Consider the following 18390-nt stretch of genomic DNA (forward strand, 5'->3'; position numbering starts at 1 on the left):
CGCACCCCCCTTGGGGGCGTCAAAGCATCTGAACGGGGTGCGAATCAGAGCTCAACCGAAAAAAAATTCGCGCTCCGCGCGATTTCCCCGCCCTTCATGACTTTTTTTCTCTGCATTCAGTATGGATTTCATAATTCAAAAATCTCCCATCCACAGTCGTAACCTTCCATGTCATCAAACTATCCGTTAGGTGTGCTAGCATCCTGGTTGCGTTTTCTGACATCACGATAAGGGGCGCGCGAAATCTTTTACCATCATAAGGGAGAGGCGTGTCATAAAAATATCGAGAACTACTGTTCTAAGGTAAATACTTCCTATATTATTCTTTATGTTTAATTCCTGGCGCGACAGCCAGATCTCAAGGCCCGCGCAGTTTGAACGGTTTCAACTGCCAAACGTCACAGAAATCCTAAACGAGATTGACATAATTCGGATCACGAGTGTGATTTCAGATTGGCCACTCCAGTCTTAGTTATTTCAGTGATGTGCTTATAAAAAACGATTAGCGAGTGTCTTACGTAGATTAGTTGTCTGTATGCGTAGAATTGGGGTGTTTGTTTGTTATCAACACACAGTAGAATCGTGTTTGAAGCTAACATGGCTATGATGCTGTCAGCATTGTGTGTCCTGGAACTGAACCAAAAGTTGAATTAGTAAATCTATGAACAGATCGCTGCTCACAGATTCAAATTTCAATCGATGTTCTAAGAATCGGGACAACCGACTTTTATCTCTATAGTTTTGAAAAATTGGTTATTGAGATCGACCAGCCTATGAAATATCGCCACTGCTTCTGACGCGTGTACGATATCATCAAAGCAATGTTTGGATTGTTTAAAATATACATAGGCTATATATTATCTCCATTTCCTCACTATATAATCAAATACCAATATTGCGTTTTGGTTTATAATCCCAATTTTATATAGTGCGGCCCGCGAACGGATTCAGATGTTGAATGCGGCCCGCGAGCTCAAAAGTTTGCCCACCCCTGCCATAATACATTATAACAAGTTATTTTATAACTGTTGGTTGTGTATAACAGTGTTTCCATGTAGCCTATTGCACATGCTTCTGGCCAATTAAGATATAATTGGAGAACATGCCCGCAGCATGCTACCTTTAAGCCTTCACTTTTCCATTGCAAAGAGCTATAGGCAAGAAATATTACAAACCTGGGTTGGAATCTTGGCATGTTGTGGCAATAAATTGCGTGTGGGGAGAGGGTTCCCAATGTGTTACACTATGTCCCGATCTTGTTAATTTCATAAAATAGAAGTGGCATCTCACCAGTAAACCGCATCAACTGCGAAATTCAGGCCGATTCGCCTCAAATTCTACAAAACTGGAATCATTGGATATTCGTTTGTCCTTTGCCTTGAGAGAAGTGATGCTTTCTCGCTGGGGACTACCAGTTTTGAACTGGTTGAAAACTACCGACCATGATAATATTCAAGACTTCCAACCAAACTATTGCTTTTCGATACGAATCACAGCGGGTTCTGTGGTATTACGGATATCCGCGCAAGTGAAGGATTGACTATAATACATTGGTGTGCCATAGTTTGTATTATTATCACACAAATGTGAAGGGTTCGAGACGACCACAACCAAAAACGCGCTATATCGCCTTTTCATATGCTTTCTAGTAATCACCGGAGTTTAATAGGATTGGAATTGGGATCGGGATTTGCCGGGGTTCCAACGCTAAAACTAAGTAATATAGGTCATAGTCTGGCAATACCTCGCGGCATCCTTCCGCATTCCAAACGGCACCCCGGCTGAGAAACAATGCTGTAGTAATGTTTCAGTTTCATACATACATTTATACCTTCTTGATATACCGACCGACTTGATTTCCTTACGCCGAACGTGAATCGCATATCATCGTACCTGCATATGTAAGTGCACTACTGCTAATTGTGCGCTACCGAGTAGGCCTACGTCTGCATCTTCGACACTTGTGGAATTATCGCATTGCTAAATCAGATTGAGAAATTTCCCGAAATAATGAAATTGAAGAGTCCCCTTCTGTTCACATGAAACTTTCCTACTTCGCCTTAACTTACATATGATACACCTGCCACGCGTATAGGCGATTGTTCATCGTGTAGTGTCATCTAATCACACTCGTTTGATTTTTATAGCTATGTAGCCCACTGGCATGGGGCAAATCGACAAATTCCCTATTCCGAGTCCGATCGTGATTCTTAAAAAAAAATGGAATTCGGCTCTTATACCACTCCGACCGTATCAAAAGATATGAATCCGGCCTAGTCTAGCGCCCGGCGGATATCCCGTCAAGTACTACTCCTGCCCCGTTCTATTATTATTTTTTTTATTCACAGTAAAACTGGTAGTACACACATAATCCGGGGAGCAACCTGCCCCCAAAGGCATATGGCGAGATTGGAGTAAATTTTTAAAATTTTAGTAATACAGTCAAATTGTTATTCCTATGCAAAACATAAAGAGGTCAGATTACAGAATTGCGGTAGACGAAGAATTGGCAAAGGGTTGCAGAGCAGAGGTAGAGATGATTGAAAATGAAGAATAGAAATTACAGAAATTATGCTGTGATTCACAAGTGCAATTTTAGTCCAGTGGTGCATTCAAGGCCTTCCGAAGAATATGCACAGTGCCGAATATTATTATATTCTTTATTGACAGTAAGAAACTGGTCAATACACACATAATGCGGGGAGCAACCTGCACCCAAAAGAAAATGGCGAGATTGGAGTAAATTTTTTTAATTTCATTAATGCAGTCAAATTTTTATTCCTATGCAATACATGGAGAAGTCAGATTACAGAATTGCAGTGGATGAATAATTGGTAAGGGTTACAGAGCAGAGGTAGAGATGATTGAAAATGAAGAATCGAAATTACAGAAATTATGCTGTGATTCACTAGTATAATTTTAGTCCAGTGGTGCATTATTATTATTATTAGTGATGAAAAGGGGAGTGGCGTCACAGACTAGAATGTTCCCCGTCGTCAGTAAGGCCAGGTGCGTCACAGACTAGAATGTGCCCGTTCTACTTCGTTCATCTTCTGTTAGGATCATCCCAGAGAATTGAGGATCATTTTATTGGAACCGACACGCTACACTTCAGGTTAAGTAACGCATTCGTAATTTATTTGCGTTTTAACACCTCGGCTTTCTGCTGTAGTTTCGCCAACACGCTTTTAACTTACGGTTATCGTTACTGCGCAGGATCTCTTCTACTTCTACCTGCTTTTCATGCTAATTGTGTGCCGTAAACATACCCTCTTCAGAATCGGGTTTTGCTAACAGGGCGGCCACTGCAATCAGGGAGCGCGGTGGCGAACTGTGTCAGTCGCAGTGATGGCCCTACGAATGGGGGGCCCTGGGCGAGACTTACCGGGGGGCCCTATAAGTATGTAATCGTAACTTCTTGGGGGGCTCCGCCCCCAGACCCCCCTTTTTGCGTCTATTATTATTATTATCAATCTTTCACCACGTCAAGGGTTTTAGCCGGGTGCTGGATTCGGCCATATCTATTGCATATCTATTGCATGTGTGCAAAGATAGACTACATCAAAACTAAGTAATTATAACGCATGCAGAGATGTGATGATTATCGGGATATGGGACATTTCTAACAAATGCAGAGCTTTGATGATGATTGACACATCTGTACGGAATCATATTCTTGATTGGTACACGGATTTCCCCGTTTATTTGCTATATTCCTTGAAAAAATCTCATAAACCAAAGAGGGGGGGCCCTTCGACCAGGGGGGGCGGGCGACCGCCCACCTCGCCCACCCCAAAAGCCACCACTGGTCAGTCGTTATAGGTCTGGCTTATAATACGCCAAAAAACAAACCCAACTCGTCCATTGATATATTATTCTTTTATTGACTAGAAACAACCCAGGATTGCGATACAGAAAGAAAGGAAGGAGCCGTATCTACTTGGTGGAGTCAACTGAATCAAACTACCCCCGCGGCTTACACATTGCCACAAAATAGTAAACAAAACAAAAGGAAGTGTTAAAATATGCATGGACATTGGACAGGTTGCACACTTGCACAGTGCACACACTCAATCTGAAATAGAGAATTAGATTCACATTCAAATTCTTAGCAACGGGGGACGTGAATTTCGATATCGCAACTTTTACAGTGTTTTTTTTCAATACGTCTCGTGAGATTTGGACAGGAAACTACGAAATTATGCAAAAAATCCTTAGACTGGCAAAAAACAGCAATTCATTCAATGCCAAGTACCACACGTATCGGACAAGCTCTCACGTGCCACTAGTGGTAGGCGCATCACATTTTGGTAACCACTGCCGCAGGAAAATAATGAAGGAAAATAACAGTAACGAAAGTTAACCATGGAAGAGTTAATTAATCAGCAACCTGGTCATGACAAATCACAGTTTGCAGATACCAAATTACAATATTGCCCACCGTATATTCCGCAGTATACCTGATACGTACATTGTGCCTAGCGAAGCGTAGCCTATACCCGAAACATTGGCTAGCTCATATCATATCCTTACTTAGTGAATAATGGAAAACACAGCCAAGGACTGGGAACGTCCAAAATCAAGTTGTTCCGCAAATGGTTGGTTTCATACAATAAAGATTCACAATGCAAGACACCTTTAACTTTGATTCACCTGCACAGTGCGGACTGCATTCTGATTCGACGAACCTCAAATGTTACGAACTGTCACCCGTATCAATAAACGTCGGGTATTCGTATCCAAACATGTCATATTGCTCTTTGTAATATCGGAATATTGCGATACGTTTTTCGGGCGAAAGCGACTCGAAATATTGACGAAACAATGTATTTCTTCTTCGTTGAATATCTTCTCCTACAATGCCTGTCAAAACCGACACATCGATTTCACAGCGAATCAAATATACGATCCCCTACACTCCTACAGGAATATTAAATTTTTAATTACTTATACATCTGTATAGTAGCAGATGGCACAAACACATGATTTATAATTGCAAATATCAATTGCAGATAAATAGGTAATGCTTCTAAACCCCGTGATATCCCGGCATATTTTGTCGACAGCGGAGAGATTGCATCTCACGTGACCTCTATATAGAGATGATGATCGTAATAAGTACTGTGAGATTCAGTATTGCGTGTGTCAGAAACATGATACACAAGCAAGCTGATAAGCACATGTGAGAAGAGTGCGGGCCACAATTCTCTCTTCCACTATGTATAGTGTACAGTACAGACATCTGTATCAGAGTGCGACGCATAGCGCATTCAATCATATTCAAAAAATAAACTTACGATTGAATACCCTATCGCTGCTCACGCCTATCTTATATGTTATGAAGGCTGCATCCTCGCGCACCGTCTCCATCCTCGCAATGTAATCGTAATCGATATTGCAAGGATCGCACAGTTTCGAATACGGCTGCCAGTGTGGGTCCAAACCGGCGGGATAGTGTGATGACAAAATATAATCGACAAATTCCTCAAATGTCGCAAGGCCGTCTTTCGCTCCGCGATCTACGTAAATTTCAATGGCTGAATTATAATAAGTTGATTGTCGGTGTTTACGCGGTGTGTGTGCTGTACAGATGAGAAAGACGTGTGGTTGTAAGCAAACGACAAAATAGATACAAATATCACATTTCCCGGGACTCGTTTCTATAATGCGGCCTACTAATGTGATCCCCAATTTCAAGCTATTGTGAAGGAATTAGTCGTTCTGGCGCATACCATTAATTCTCCCAGCTATTGAAATCGCGCGGATACAGTTATAGGTGACAGTTTAATATCAGCTGAATTGAATGTTTTCTAAAGTGGCCACTGGTCCTTGCTGCGAAGAGACGGTTTGACTTCGTATCCCGATTTAGCCGCGTAGGAAGCGGTGGTCAAATTAGTCAGCGTTGCCACGCAAACAGAAGTAGAAGCAACACCGCAGATTTCTACTCAATTGAAAGTAGAAGGTGCAATTTCAAATATGTGGCAAGCTACAAGTAGAATTAGAAAATGAAGATATAAAAATAGTCAAGTACTTTAAAAAAAGTAGATTTGGTGTTTGGTCGCATACTCTCGCACTAGTTTAGCCAGACAGCATTGCTGCGTCACAATGACAATCTCCATGACAATGAAAAAGTTGAGGAAGATTATGGGAGTCTCAGGGCCCTGAGCGGAAAAATATTTATATTTTCGCAATCAGTACAGCGGCAGCTTTCGATTGATACACATTTCATCAAATTTAATGCTCGGCAAGCCGGTCAAAAATCACCGTCAAATTGCCTTTAGCCAAATGGAAAGTGTAACGTAGACCAATTTCACTGAGCCGTGAGATTTGCTCGTGTCCACACCATATAGGACACTATGGTGTAGCAGAACTATTGAAGCAGCAGACCGATTAATCGATGGCCACAAGGAAAAACAGGAAAATAATGACCAATCACCATCGATGAGACTGGCAGATTGCCGTAATCAACCGCCCCGATTTTAGGATGGTTCTCGTCGGACACTGTCGTGGCAACCCACTGTCGCTTGTATGTCAGGCACGCAGTGGCAATAAGCACAATAAAGCATCACAAACAAAACAAGCCATAAGCGTACTTACTCATGGTCTTGTGTATATAGTTCGATATTCTGCCGTAGTACGAACTGTTCCGTTCCAGTTTATCTCTGTAGGCTGATACCAATCTTTCCAAAGGCTCTCTGACCGTCATTATCTTATAATATGTCGCAAGTTTTTCGTTGACAATAGCCCTGTCTTGAGCTTGCCGTAAATTGAACTTGTTCCATAAAAAACTTAATACAAAGTGTATATTTAAGTAACGGAAAGACCATTCCATCAGCGCTGTGGTGTACGTGAGAGTGAATAATTCCCAATCAATAGTTATCACTATCACATCGTAAACTCTTCACATCAAAAGAAGTCTCGAGGACTAATGACGGTCGCCCAAGACTAGGAATGGTAATACGAGAATTCGGTTGCCTACATAACAAATTTCTAGCACCGTAAAACAACGGATTTACGGGGTGTCGTTTGGGGTCAGAGAAATTTAGCCTCGGATATTCTGACAACGGATTCATTATACACGTATTTATCATTTCACGGGACTCTTCTGCAGCAACTGTTCTGAGGCATATAATGGCCACTGCGCGCTAAATATGGGGATGTATGAAATGGAAGTCGACGGTGTGGAAAAGCATTTGGCAGCAGCCATCATCCTCAGAAAACCACCGTATTAGAACTGCAGCCAAAAGCTTTCTACGAAATGTACCATTAAAATCTATCTATCTTTTTGGTATCGATATCGAAGTCTCATACGCCATCGTTTCTCAACCCTTTGCGAAATTTTGATACGCATTTCGCCACTGTGGTAGGTTCTCAACGCGATCAAGTAGTTATGCAGCGAAGGTATTTAATATTTGTCAGCAATTGTCCCTCTAAAACAGTGGTTCTCAACCTTTTTTTAGACACGCCCCCCTTTATGATATTTAAAACTTTCGCGCCCCCCTTATCGTCATATCACAAAATTCAACCGGGATGCTAGCAATCCCAACAGACTGTTTGATGGCATGGAAGGTTATGACTGTTGATGAGAGAATTCAAAAATGTGAAATTCGGTCTCTATATAGAGAAACACTCGTGAACTGGAGGTAAATTGCGCAGAGCGCGAAAACATTTTTCAGTTGACCGCTTCTTCGCGCCCCCCTTCAGATGCTTTCACGCCCCCCAAGGGGGGCGCGCCCCCCAGGTTGAGAACCACTGCTCTAAAATCTGCGCGCGCGTACCTCTGAAACAGTCTGCGCGGCACAGCACAAAAAAGTCCACGGTTCGATGAAGAATTATAAATATTTCTCTCGCAGAGGGCACTGATGCTGATCCGATCAACTAACGATCATTTTAGATGTGCGAATGTACATCACTAATTTGTAATCATTAATTCGTAATCAAACGAAGCGACGCCATCTCGGTAGAAACGTCGATTTAGTATTTTTATTTGGATTTCAAAATTGGACAGTGTGTTATTGTGTTTGCCTGCTAATGGCAATTCATTGCTGTGCAATGTGCATAATAGTTACAACGCAGGGCTTTGAAAACGCTGATCGTGAAATGCTGCAACTGTACACTGTACAGTGTTTGGCGTTGACTTGCATCAGCTTCTCAGCAGCAAACTTCTGATTTTATTCGATTCGGGAAGCTTGTATATTCCAATTAATTTGGCCCGCAGTTGAAATGCAAAAACTTTCAACCAAAGATGTTAAAATGTAGTGGAAATTGTAACATATGAAAAAGGTTCACAGTACAGACGGTTCGTTTGTGAACGTGAATATGTCCGAGGTTGACACACCGAACGCGAACGTGAACCGCACGTTCACACCATCCCTAATATGCACTAGTGCGGAGCATGAACCGGAGCCGGATTGGATATCCGGCTGGATTTTTTTCAATTTTGGCCTGACCGGATCGGAACCGGATCAGTACTTTTTTCATAAGGCCATAATCTTCATGGATAAGCATGACGTTTTTAACTAAATAACTACCAACCAACCAACCACACGCAAGTAACCGCCAAGCCAATGCGAAAACAAACGAGCCATATTTATAAATTCACGGAACCACCGTACTGCGTTGGGCCGAATTTTTGGCCGGACTTTTTCATTTTCGGCCGGAGCTGGATCGGAGCCGGATCAGTACTTTTTCCTGATACGGCCGGAGCCGGACCGGAGAATTGAACAACCGGATCGTAGCCGGGTCAGAGAATTTGTCGATCCGCTCCGCACTAATATGCAGTCTAGGGTTGGATTATCCGGATAACGGTTAACCGCAGGTATTTTCACTATCTGATATCCGGATATTTTTTTGCCGGTTAACCGGATAAAAAAGAATCGTTGCTAATGCATTTTACACGTTTTAGTAAGCTTCAATAAGTCGTATTCAGTGTTGGCGCGGCCGATTAACGAGAAGCGTGTTGCCAATTAGCGAGATGCGTCTGTACATATTGCACAATGTAATGTGACGCGATCTCCTGCTGAGAAGATCGTTAAATTAGGTCATCGATTGCCGTGCGCTCGGCGCGCTGGCCTGATTTATCGCGTCTTCAACAAGCCGATAGTTCCACTGGATTGAAGAATCGCATCTGCAATAGGCCATGTGCACTGTGCAGTGTACACACTATTCCATCGCTGGCCTGCACAATCGCATCTTCATTGGCTTGGTGCTCACGATATTATCGTTGACCTACACAATCGCATCTGCAATAGGCCTACGAACGATATATTCGCTGGCCTAACCATCTCGGACCCAGCATGCATTGGCTCCTATCTCTCGATGGCTTGTTGACGATATGCCGTTGAGTGTATTCTAAATAGTGATTCTGAGAGTGACACCGCGAAACTGAATGACATCAAATGTTCGCAAAAATGTGCGTGCGTGCAAGCGTAATTGATTTCCGCTGATGATTAATTCGAAAAAAAATCGAAACCCCCTGATTTTATTTCAATACCCCTACATTTTCGGCTGGCTGCGTGCCTGATCACGTGAATTAGAGCGAGGTATCATGTCGGCATCAATTCCAGTATCAGCTAGTCGTCCTTCTAGTACTCCAAACCTAAACATAAGGATGGTCAAAAGGATGTAAAGCCGTTGAAGTTTCCGGCGTACGACCTGCCAACCTTTTGACTCTCTACGAAGCGCTGCTTTCTATTCAGCCCACTTCTGTGGAAGCTGAAAAAGCATTCAATGAACGTGGAATCTTTGTTACAAAATTCCGGTCCCGGCTACAGGATCCCACAATTGATGCATCTGTGCTTTATAAAGAGGGCATTGCAGAAGCAGTGAACATTAAATTTGCGTGGTTTTTCTCGTATTCGCTCATACTGCGCGCGTAGGTAGGTACTCTACAATAACACTGTGTAATGATTTTGCGATCCGTTTTACATGCAGACCTAATGAAATCGATTGTCTCACTTAGCAGTTATTATCCGGTTAACCGGTTAGATAAATTCCAAAATATCCGGATATATCCGTTATCCGGATAGTGAAAATTATTGATATCCGAACTAACCCTAATATGCACCACTATCAAATTCATCTAATTTCGCACTTGACCGAAATCGGATTTCAATTGATAAAGTCATACGCTCATATAGTTCTTGCTTCAGTCACACTTGAATAGTCATATCTCAAATCGAACTGTATGTCTTGATAGTAATGAGTGCATTGCAAGTATTAGGACGTCACATCAGTGTTTTAACGCAGTAGGCCTACACTACAGGGGATCAACCTGTGGCCGTGGAAGAAAATTTATTCGGCCGCCGAGACAAAATTGTTGGAGGTCTATCTATTCTAGGCTCCTCCTCGCCATGTGATCCGTGTAAGCGGCGTCTTAAAAAGTCTATAAGTAGGCCGTGCTACAAGTCGGGTGCGAACAGAAGAAGAAAATGATGCACCCTATATAGAAATACAAACTTGTAATCGTGTGCTTCTCACGAAAGAATTTTTTTGTGGTACGTTTGGTCGATTCCAATATCTTTCCACAATACCAGCAATCCTGAGCGGAGGTCAAGAAATATCAGTATGCAACAAAATGACACATTTTTGTCAACAGTCATTTTCTTCAGAATTCCACTGTATTCGACCTGCACCTGACAGGGTTTTCAAAATATGTACCACAGCAAACGTGCAATATCCGTGATGTCGCGGTTTATCATCATCTCGCGTCATTGCTTCTTGACCCTTTGCGACACTACAGAGTCGCACGTGTGTAATGGTGCATATTTTGAAATGATTTTAGCCGCAGTTCGAATACGGTGGCTTTATGAAGAAAATGGCTCCAATGACTTAACTTCAAGTTGAGACCACCACATCATGTTTAGAGCGCAGGTTCCCTCCTTCACTCATTATGTTATTTTCTATAGTGTCGCAATATTGTCTAAGGGACTGCGCAGTGAGTTGGTGTATTTGCGCAGAATCGTGAAATATTAGAGGGAACATTGGTTGTCGGACGATATTATGAAGGAGCTGTGTCTCGAGAACGTGTAACTGTGAAGTAATGCTTGGCAGAAGTAAGATACAAGGTTAAGAATCGATGGAGCGTGCCATCGATAGCACTGAGAAAGATACAGTGAAATGGTACGTTTTGTGGAAATACGTTTGCTGCTGTTCGAATACGGTGGCTTTTTTAGGATAATGGCTGCTGTCGAAATGCTCTTCAAACGTTAAATTTGAAACCGCTTCATATTTACGGCGCTGCTCCGACCCAGATCCAAACGCATAAATTCTCGATTGCTGATTATCCGTTTGGATCTGTGCTTGTGGCAGTGAAGTGCTTGCGTTGCCTCCGGTACACTTCCATTACGTGGAACGTAGGCTACATACATTGCGCGAAAATACGTAGCATTCTTTCATTGAACATTAACTTCCGGTTCTTACTTGTACTTGTGAGAAAGCAGGAAGTTATCCACAGTCGTTGCCTCGTAGCCTGCGATATGTCCTTCGAGGATTAGCATTAAATTCCTCCACTGGGTAGTCCCGCATTTCGGCGTGTCACAGAACAGTAACTGTTGAATGTGAAGCATTGCGAATTTGGGATTCTGTAACATCTCACAAGCTGGTATGCATGCGTCAATTTGACAGATATTTTTCCGGTACAGGTTACGCCCGCAATATTCATCACTACTAATGTTCCTGCATTACTCGACGGGAATTGGAACCTCTGCGTTCAGTTTAATCTCGATGTCGGCCGTACTTTGACGGTAACCAGACTGCCGTCGCCAATTTCGCGTCCTCATATAGGCTGCGAATTCGCATTTGTTTTAACACGTCTATCGGGCGATGGAAGACTATTAGTGAAAGTGTTCGCAGTTCTGCAAGATATCTTCTATGAGCGTAACCAAACTCTTCAAATTACCATCCAGCGTTGAAAGAATATTTTGGTGTACAAAGCATAACAATAATATGATGATTCCAAGACTTTTGAGAATGCGACACAGTGACGCATTGAAAAACGACACTTGGGCATTCGACACTTTAGCATTTGACTTTATAACACTAAGATTATCGCTAACCCCGAAATGAACCCTTACTCTGACCCAAAACCAGTGTTGGGATCAAGTCACTACCTTCGAGTCACGAGTCATCTCGAGTCATTGCACATTTTGACTCGAGTCAAGTCAAGTCAATCGATTTTCAAAGGTGACTCGAGTCAAGTCAAGTCACTCGTTTTATGGAGGTGACTCGAGTCAAGTCGAGTCAAGTCAAGTCAAGTCACGAGTCAAGTCACGATTCGAGTCAAATTGAATTTTCGAAGTATATGTGATGACCCAACTGTGTGACTGTGTGCTAACTGTGTGAAGGATAGATTAATTGGCCATTTATCTTGAATCAAATGACGATTATAAAGTTAAATATTCATTCAAAAAGGTGTTTTATCGCTCACGCACACGTAGATCTGATAATAAAATACGTGAGGAACGTGAGCTACATGCTACAGTCTGATTTTATCAGCCAATATAAAGGATCGAATACGAAGCCTCGAGAAGTTGAAGAAATTGGTATGGTACAATAGGCATTACCGACCTACACCTCTGTGAGAATATAAAGGCATAAACTATATTCGTTCGATTTAAATCATACAAGAGTGTTGGTAAAGGTGAGCACTGCGCAATGTAAGCACTAAGCTGCCTAAGAAACAGAGATACGATGCGATTAGATAAATCTACTGCTACTACGACAATGTAGGTGTGATGGTTTCGTAAGCGGTCAATTTATTTGTGATGTAACAATGGATGATCAGTGAAACATAATGATTGAAGACTGGTTGCTCTCGCAAGTGAACCCGGCGTATCGCTGCCAACCAAAACATGCATAATATAGGGTGATTTAATCGACACCGTTTACTTAATGACTTGAAATTGACTCGTGAATTTTGCTCCGAGTCACGAGTCAATCCGCATTTCTGAGGCGTCGACTCAAGTCAAGTCAAGTCATTTTTGCAAAGTGACTCGAGTCAAGTCAAGTCATACGAAAAAGGTGACTCGAGTCTGACTCGAGTCAAGTCATGACTCGAGTCATCCCAACACTGCCCAAAACCTATCCTAACCATAAATGCAACCCTAAATTCAACCAACATGCTCAAGTCTCCCATGCTATTATGTCGTTTGTAAGTTAGTTAGTTAATTTAGATTCTCTTAAATGACAAAAGGTCAAACAATGGAAAAAATGACGACTCCTATATAATGTCGACGGTTGTGGAGGGTGGATATGGAAAGTAAAACGGAAGTAGAGCACTGGCGCATGACCGATACTCCCAGTATCGCCATCTCTGTTGTGGCTTGTCATGCATTTACCAACACACGAATCATAAATGGCATAATATCGTATACCCACCTATACCGACCATCCCCGTCATTCAGAAACCTACAACATTATGTCTTTGCGAAAACCGTTAAACTCAAATTATTCACATCATGCAAACGGAGTGTGCCACCACGGTCCCTATTTCTATAGTCGTGCTTTGATATGGTTATCTAATACTAATATACCAAGCGGATTCACTAGTACCAACACTACCAATTACCAACCTTCGCGGAATCCGAGAAAAACAAGCGAGGTTTCTTTGCGTCTGAGCGATACGCCCAACGCTGCAACACACTGGCTTTGGTGTACGTCTTTCGGAATTGTTTGCAGTAGCGTCTTATTTTATCCTTTAGCGCCATATTTGACGCTTCTAACTGTCCCATGTCGGCTAGTGCTTTCCCGTGATCAGCGTCTTCTATTGATGTCACCGATTGTTTATCAATTGGAAGATAACTATCATCGGTTTTCGATAGCATCCGTTCATACGGAGGGGTTTTCTGATCCAACCGTACTACTTCTCTCAATGGGACTGTTCCTGGTGGAGAATGTTTCTGGTCATCCATTGCTTTCGCTGGATCTGCTTCAGACAGTGAGCTTTTGTGACCCAAAATATCTATGGTTTCTAATCGCTCCGGAGCTTTCATCGTGAAGGGGTACTTTTCCCGTTTGGAATGGAACGTGCCTTCCGCGCTTCCCTTCTGTTTCAGTTCCTTCGTATATTGTTTTTTGACAACGTTGATGTCTTCCGCAGATGGCGATATCTGAATGGAATTCATGCTGGTTGCTTTAGTGAAATAGAATATTCGGAAACTGTCGTTGTATTCATTACAAAAACTTATGCACATGTTATAATCCATTGGCATAGACCTTTCTGCGATCGTTATTGTTGCTGCTAAGGAGGGGGTACATCCAAAATTGGACGAAAGAATTAATAGCAGACCGGCTACTATATAAATATTTAAAATATGGCATATAGACAAGTATATGCGAATTAAAAGCACTCTAACCTAACTGCTGCAACACCTGATAAACAAGCACGTGTGACGATGAAACCAATTATGTCATTGTAATCAAACAATGAATCTTTCTGTAGAATAAGAGCGACCCGTTTTTCTAACTACAGCTTACAGAAATTGGATGAGTATCGGCTATCTGATTCCAAATCATATAATATTATTCCTGGATCGGTACGAAGCAATCAAATTACATATTTATATGCATATTCGTGGCTATGTGCGCTTGGCTTTTCAGTTTTGACTAAAATTTAGAGCTGTAAACAATAAAGAACGCTTGGAATTGACGACGAAACGCGGGTATCTTTGTCAACAATGAAGCCTCGTTTCAGTCACATATGTTCGTGTGAACGAGCACATGAACTGAACATATTGAACATTGCACAATCGCATTAACGCGTGAAAATGATTTGTGCTGTCAGCATTTTATAATTCTTCAAGTGTGAGACGAACCGCAAATTTTTTGGAACCACTGGATTGGGAAGATTGATTAATAAAGGCGAACTTCGTGATAATTGTTGCTATTGGAACGGAATAGCTGTTACCCTTGAAGTAAACTTTTGGCAGTCGGCCACGCCTGATTCCGGCTTTGTTCTATACTCAATATTTGTTGCATTATAAAGTGGTATTTTTCATCTCGGAAATATTTTTGTGGCAAAATGCATGTACTACATTTGATATTAGATCAAACAGATGTATTGTACATGAACGCGTTTCCTTTATCATCAACGGCAATCACTTTTCGCTAGCATCATTTATCAGACGAATACCATGTTGTATGCATTGTGCAAGGCCTCCACGCACGCAATATCTTAGCAGACTTGTTATGGCTCGTTTAAACAGTAGTAAAGTTCATAAAGTTTGTCGCAAATACTCGGCACTATCATCTCTCCAAAGAGCAAGGTGTCTCATTGGTTACTTCTTCCTATGGTACAATCTATTCAGCTATTATCAACTAAATATTAGCGGCCCTTAGGAAAGTGATTTGACATCAAAGGCAGCTTAATAACAATGACTTACATTGGCGCGGGAAGACCTAATCCGACTACGCTCATTATTCGCCAATCTAATGTATCCAATCGTGGTAACAAGCAGCATGAAAACAGCCATCGTCAATAGAAATCTCCTCATATCTGAAGTCTACCCAATAACCAGCCTGTTGAAAGCAATTCCTTTGTAAAGCGCGCGCTACAGTTTCCTGTAGTGCACGTGAAGGTGAAGGAAGGTACAACTGTAGAGTGCGTGAGACTTGATATAAAGCTGTGGTTCTGGATTGCCGACCGCGCGCTACGTAACAAGCGGCGTATCTGAGCTGCGGACTTGAACTTGATTACGTAAAGACGCCATGATAGTTAGAGTTATGCATGCATGCATATAGTAATATCCTGTCTGTAGGACTTCAATCAATACAAAATAATGAATAATCAATAAATGACCGACTGACTGACTGATTGACTGACACAAGCTGCGGCATCTGGATCCGTTTGTCTTGGATATTCATGGTGTTTTTCGACTACTACGGTCATTTACACCAGGCCGATACTCTTCTTATTTTCCGTAACTGCCGACTTATAGCACGGCCCAGCCCTAGGCTTTTGTAAGACACCGCTGACCAGCACTGAACCAGCACTCATTGATGTTGCAGCGGCGGATTATACCACTGCGTTATCTCGCCACACGACCGGCATCTGGATCCACAATTCCACATTCTCCCAAGTGTTTTCCTGTTACCAGTTACCCATTTCTTGCAAACATTATACTTCACTTTTCCAAACACCCATGCGTCGTCGTGATAGTGCAGTACTACGTTCCAAAATATGATTAGATTCGCCGAGAGTAATTATAGCTACTACATAAAACAATTCATGCAGAGCGTATTTAGTGTTTCAAGACATTTAGTATTTTTCAAATTATGTTGAACGGGACTGGTGACTAGCACTAGACTATTGACAGCGACCGCGTTGGAAATGCCAATTCCAAATGGTGTGCATCTCATGAAATGAGTTTCGAGTCTTGTTTAGTACGGTACTTTGAGCTTCTTCAATGCATTTAGGGTTGTGGCAAGCTACATTACGAAAGTTTATGAATTTTTAAATGTCTGTACTCAGTGTACCGTGACATCATTCTCCACTCTCCAGGAATTGAACATGAACATTCCCTAACTATGAGCCTACCCGAAGGGAAGCCTCGGATAGCTTCCGACTGTACCCATCTGCATCCACAATACGTTAAATCGACCCCTAGCAATACGACTTTCGTTCACAAGATATGGATTTTTGCATACAGCTTCTACATTATGTACATCCACTTTCGTTTGCCGGTGCAAAAACAACACTAAATAGGCTTGTACTGCGTTGGTACATGAATATTTATGTGAAGAGCTTATTGGGGGTACAGAACTTCAATATACAATAGAATAGTATATTCATATTGAAATAAACCCGAATATTTCGGCTTACCCCTGACGAGTGTCAGCCGAAAATATGCGAGTTCATTTCAATATGAATATACTATTCAATTGAATATTTATGTCGGAATTGATCCAATAAATTGAAAATAGCCCACAGTTCGCTTCTACCACGACAAAGTCGTGATCACGATGTGTTGTTAGTCCGCAGAAATTAGCCTACCTAATGAATCTCGCTCTAGCCGGTATTCATTGTATGGCACTATTATTGCCATGTCACCATCAATTATCCAGTTGAATCGCAAAAATTAGTTACTCAGGAACAAATTTTATTCAGAAAATATTTACTGGCAATATATAACCATAATGCAACTCCATGAGCGGGATGACCGTGCCGTTCATACAATTATATACAAGACCAGAACAGTACTTTTCCAGGCCCCATCCGAAACTCTAGCCCTTGCCGCCCACAGCGCGGAGGGAGGGAGGGAGGGAGGGAGGAACGGACGGACGGACTGACGGATGCACCCATGCTGCCTCGAAAGTTTCGATTTGTGCATTGTGATAAACTTCCTTTTCGCTACGTCGTAATGGATATTTGTGGCGTCACTTTAATGATTGAAAAGTTGGTTCGAGACAGGAAAGCACAAAACGAGAAACCTCGCCAATTACGAAAGCGTATTGAACACGAGCACTCTTGTCTCGTCTATGATCTATCGATTTTGCGTGTATAGCTGGTGTCTGTATCATTTCCACTCAATTGATCACTCATTTCACGTAACTATTTCTATATTCGTCAATCGCCATAGAATGCCATTGCACTTATTCAGCATGTTTTTCTCACCTTTTGCATTTAATATTCGTCACATCGTCGTTTCCAACCATTCCTATCTTATCCCAATAGCGCGGTGTTTATGGAATAAATAAATCTCAAAGCGCAGTGATTCGATACTACTTCTTCGATTGCTAACGAATGGCAAATTAACGTTCGTTAAAGTTATAACCGTCAACCGGTGGATCAGCTTATGAAGGATACAATACTGGAATCGTCATATCAATTATATCAAGGATTGAATGACCAGCCCCGCATATATCAGACATCCAAGACAGACTACAGGCATAGTGTAAATACGCCGCGATCATATACGCAAAGCAACACCTCAAGTCACCCTGCTACACGCTATCTACCCTGTCGCAGCTATTACCGCCATTCCTTCAATGACGCAAAATCAATGTTAATTCGGCAGCAAACAGAACTACTGGTATACTGTGAGGCGCACATAAGGAACTACTCGAGAGAGAGAAAAAGCCGTCTACTTGGTGCCCCGCGGCTTTATTATCCTAGAATCATTTATACAGTGCTTCAGTTACGTAACGAAACACATAACACTACCGCCTACTACGATATTGGTTCAGTAACAGGTGGCGATGTGATATAGCGGGATCAGCATCGTTACCACACTGATAACGCACTATTCAATCTTTTATTGGTATCATTATGAGAGCAGCGTTTGATCTGTACACGTGAATTTCATCTGTGTCCCTCAATTGGTTTCATCGTACTGTCACACGTCGTAAGTCCATTGGTATTCATTGCTACAGATCGATGACGCATTAAGCCCT

At 42.0% G+C, this 18390-nt stretch overlaps 1 protein-coding gene across 2 annotated transcripts; it reads right to left on the minus strand.

Moving 5' to 3' along the window:
• Positions 1-3864: 3864 nt before the first annotated feature.
• Positions 3865-18011, minus strand: LOC145442206 (carbohydrate sulfotransferase 8-like). Of its 2 annotated transcripts, none has more exons than XM_080320106.1 (6): positions 17612-18011; positions 13572-14108; positions 11422-11549; positions 6598-6788; positions 5298-5519; positions 3865-4863 (listed from the first exon to the last, which is right to left on the minus strand). In XM_080320106.1, the coding sequence occupies exons 1-6, from the start codon at positions 17618-17620 to the stop codon at positions 4697-4699; spliced, it is 1254 nt and encodes a 417-aa protein (XP_080176232.1). In that variant the 5' UTR covers positions 17621-18011; the 3' UTR covers positions 3865-4696. The 2 variants fall into 2 exon arrangements, with proteins under 2 accessions (XP_080176232.1, XP_080176231.1); XM_080320105.1 differs by lacking the exon at positions 17612-18011 and adding an exon at positions 15381-17068.
• Positions 18012-18390: the final 379 nt, after the last annotated feature.

The sequence above is a fragment of the Botryllus schlosseri genome, chromosome 7 (genome assembly GCF_051294905.1).
Source record: "Botryllus schlosseri isolate E-star chromosome 7, Bs_hap1, whole genome shotgun sequence".
In the NCBI taxonomy this organism is placed as follows: domain Eukaryota; kingdom Metazoa; phylum Chordata; class Ascidiacea; order Stolidobranchia; family Styelidae; genus Botryllus; species Botryllus schlosseri.

Excerpts from the sequence above, each read along its gene's own strand:
- LOC145442206 (XM_080320105.1), bottom strand. The coding sequence starts at position 15,491 with ATGAGGAGATTTCTATTGACGATGGCTGTTTTCATGCTGCTTGTTACC. Across the intron at positions 14,109-15,380 it reads TTAGGTCTTCCCGCGCCAAT|ATATCGCCATCTGCGGAAGA; the intron begins GTAAGTCATTGT and ends AATTCCATTCAG. Across the intron at positions 11,550-13,571 it reads TTTTCTCGGATTCCGCGAAG|TTACTGTTCTGTGACACGCC; the intron begins GTTGGTAATTGG and ends CACATTCAACAG.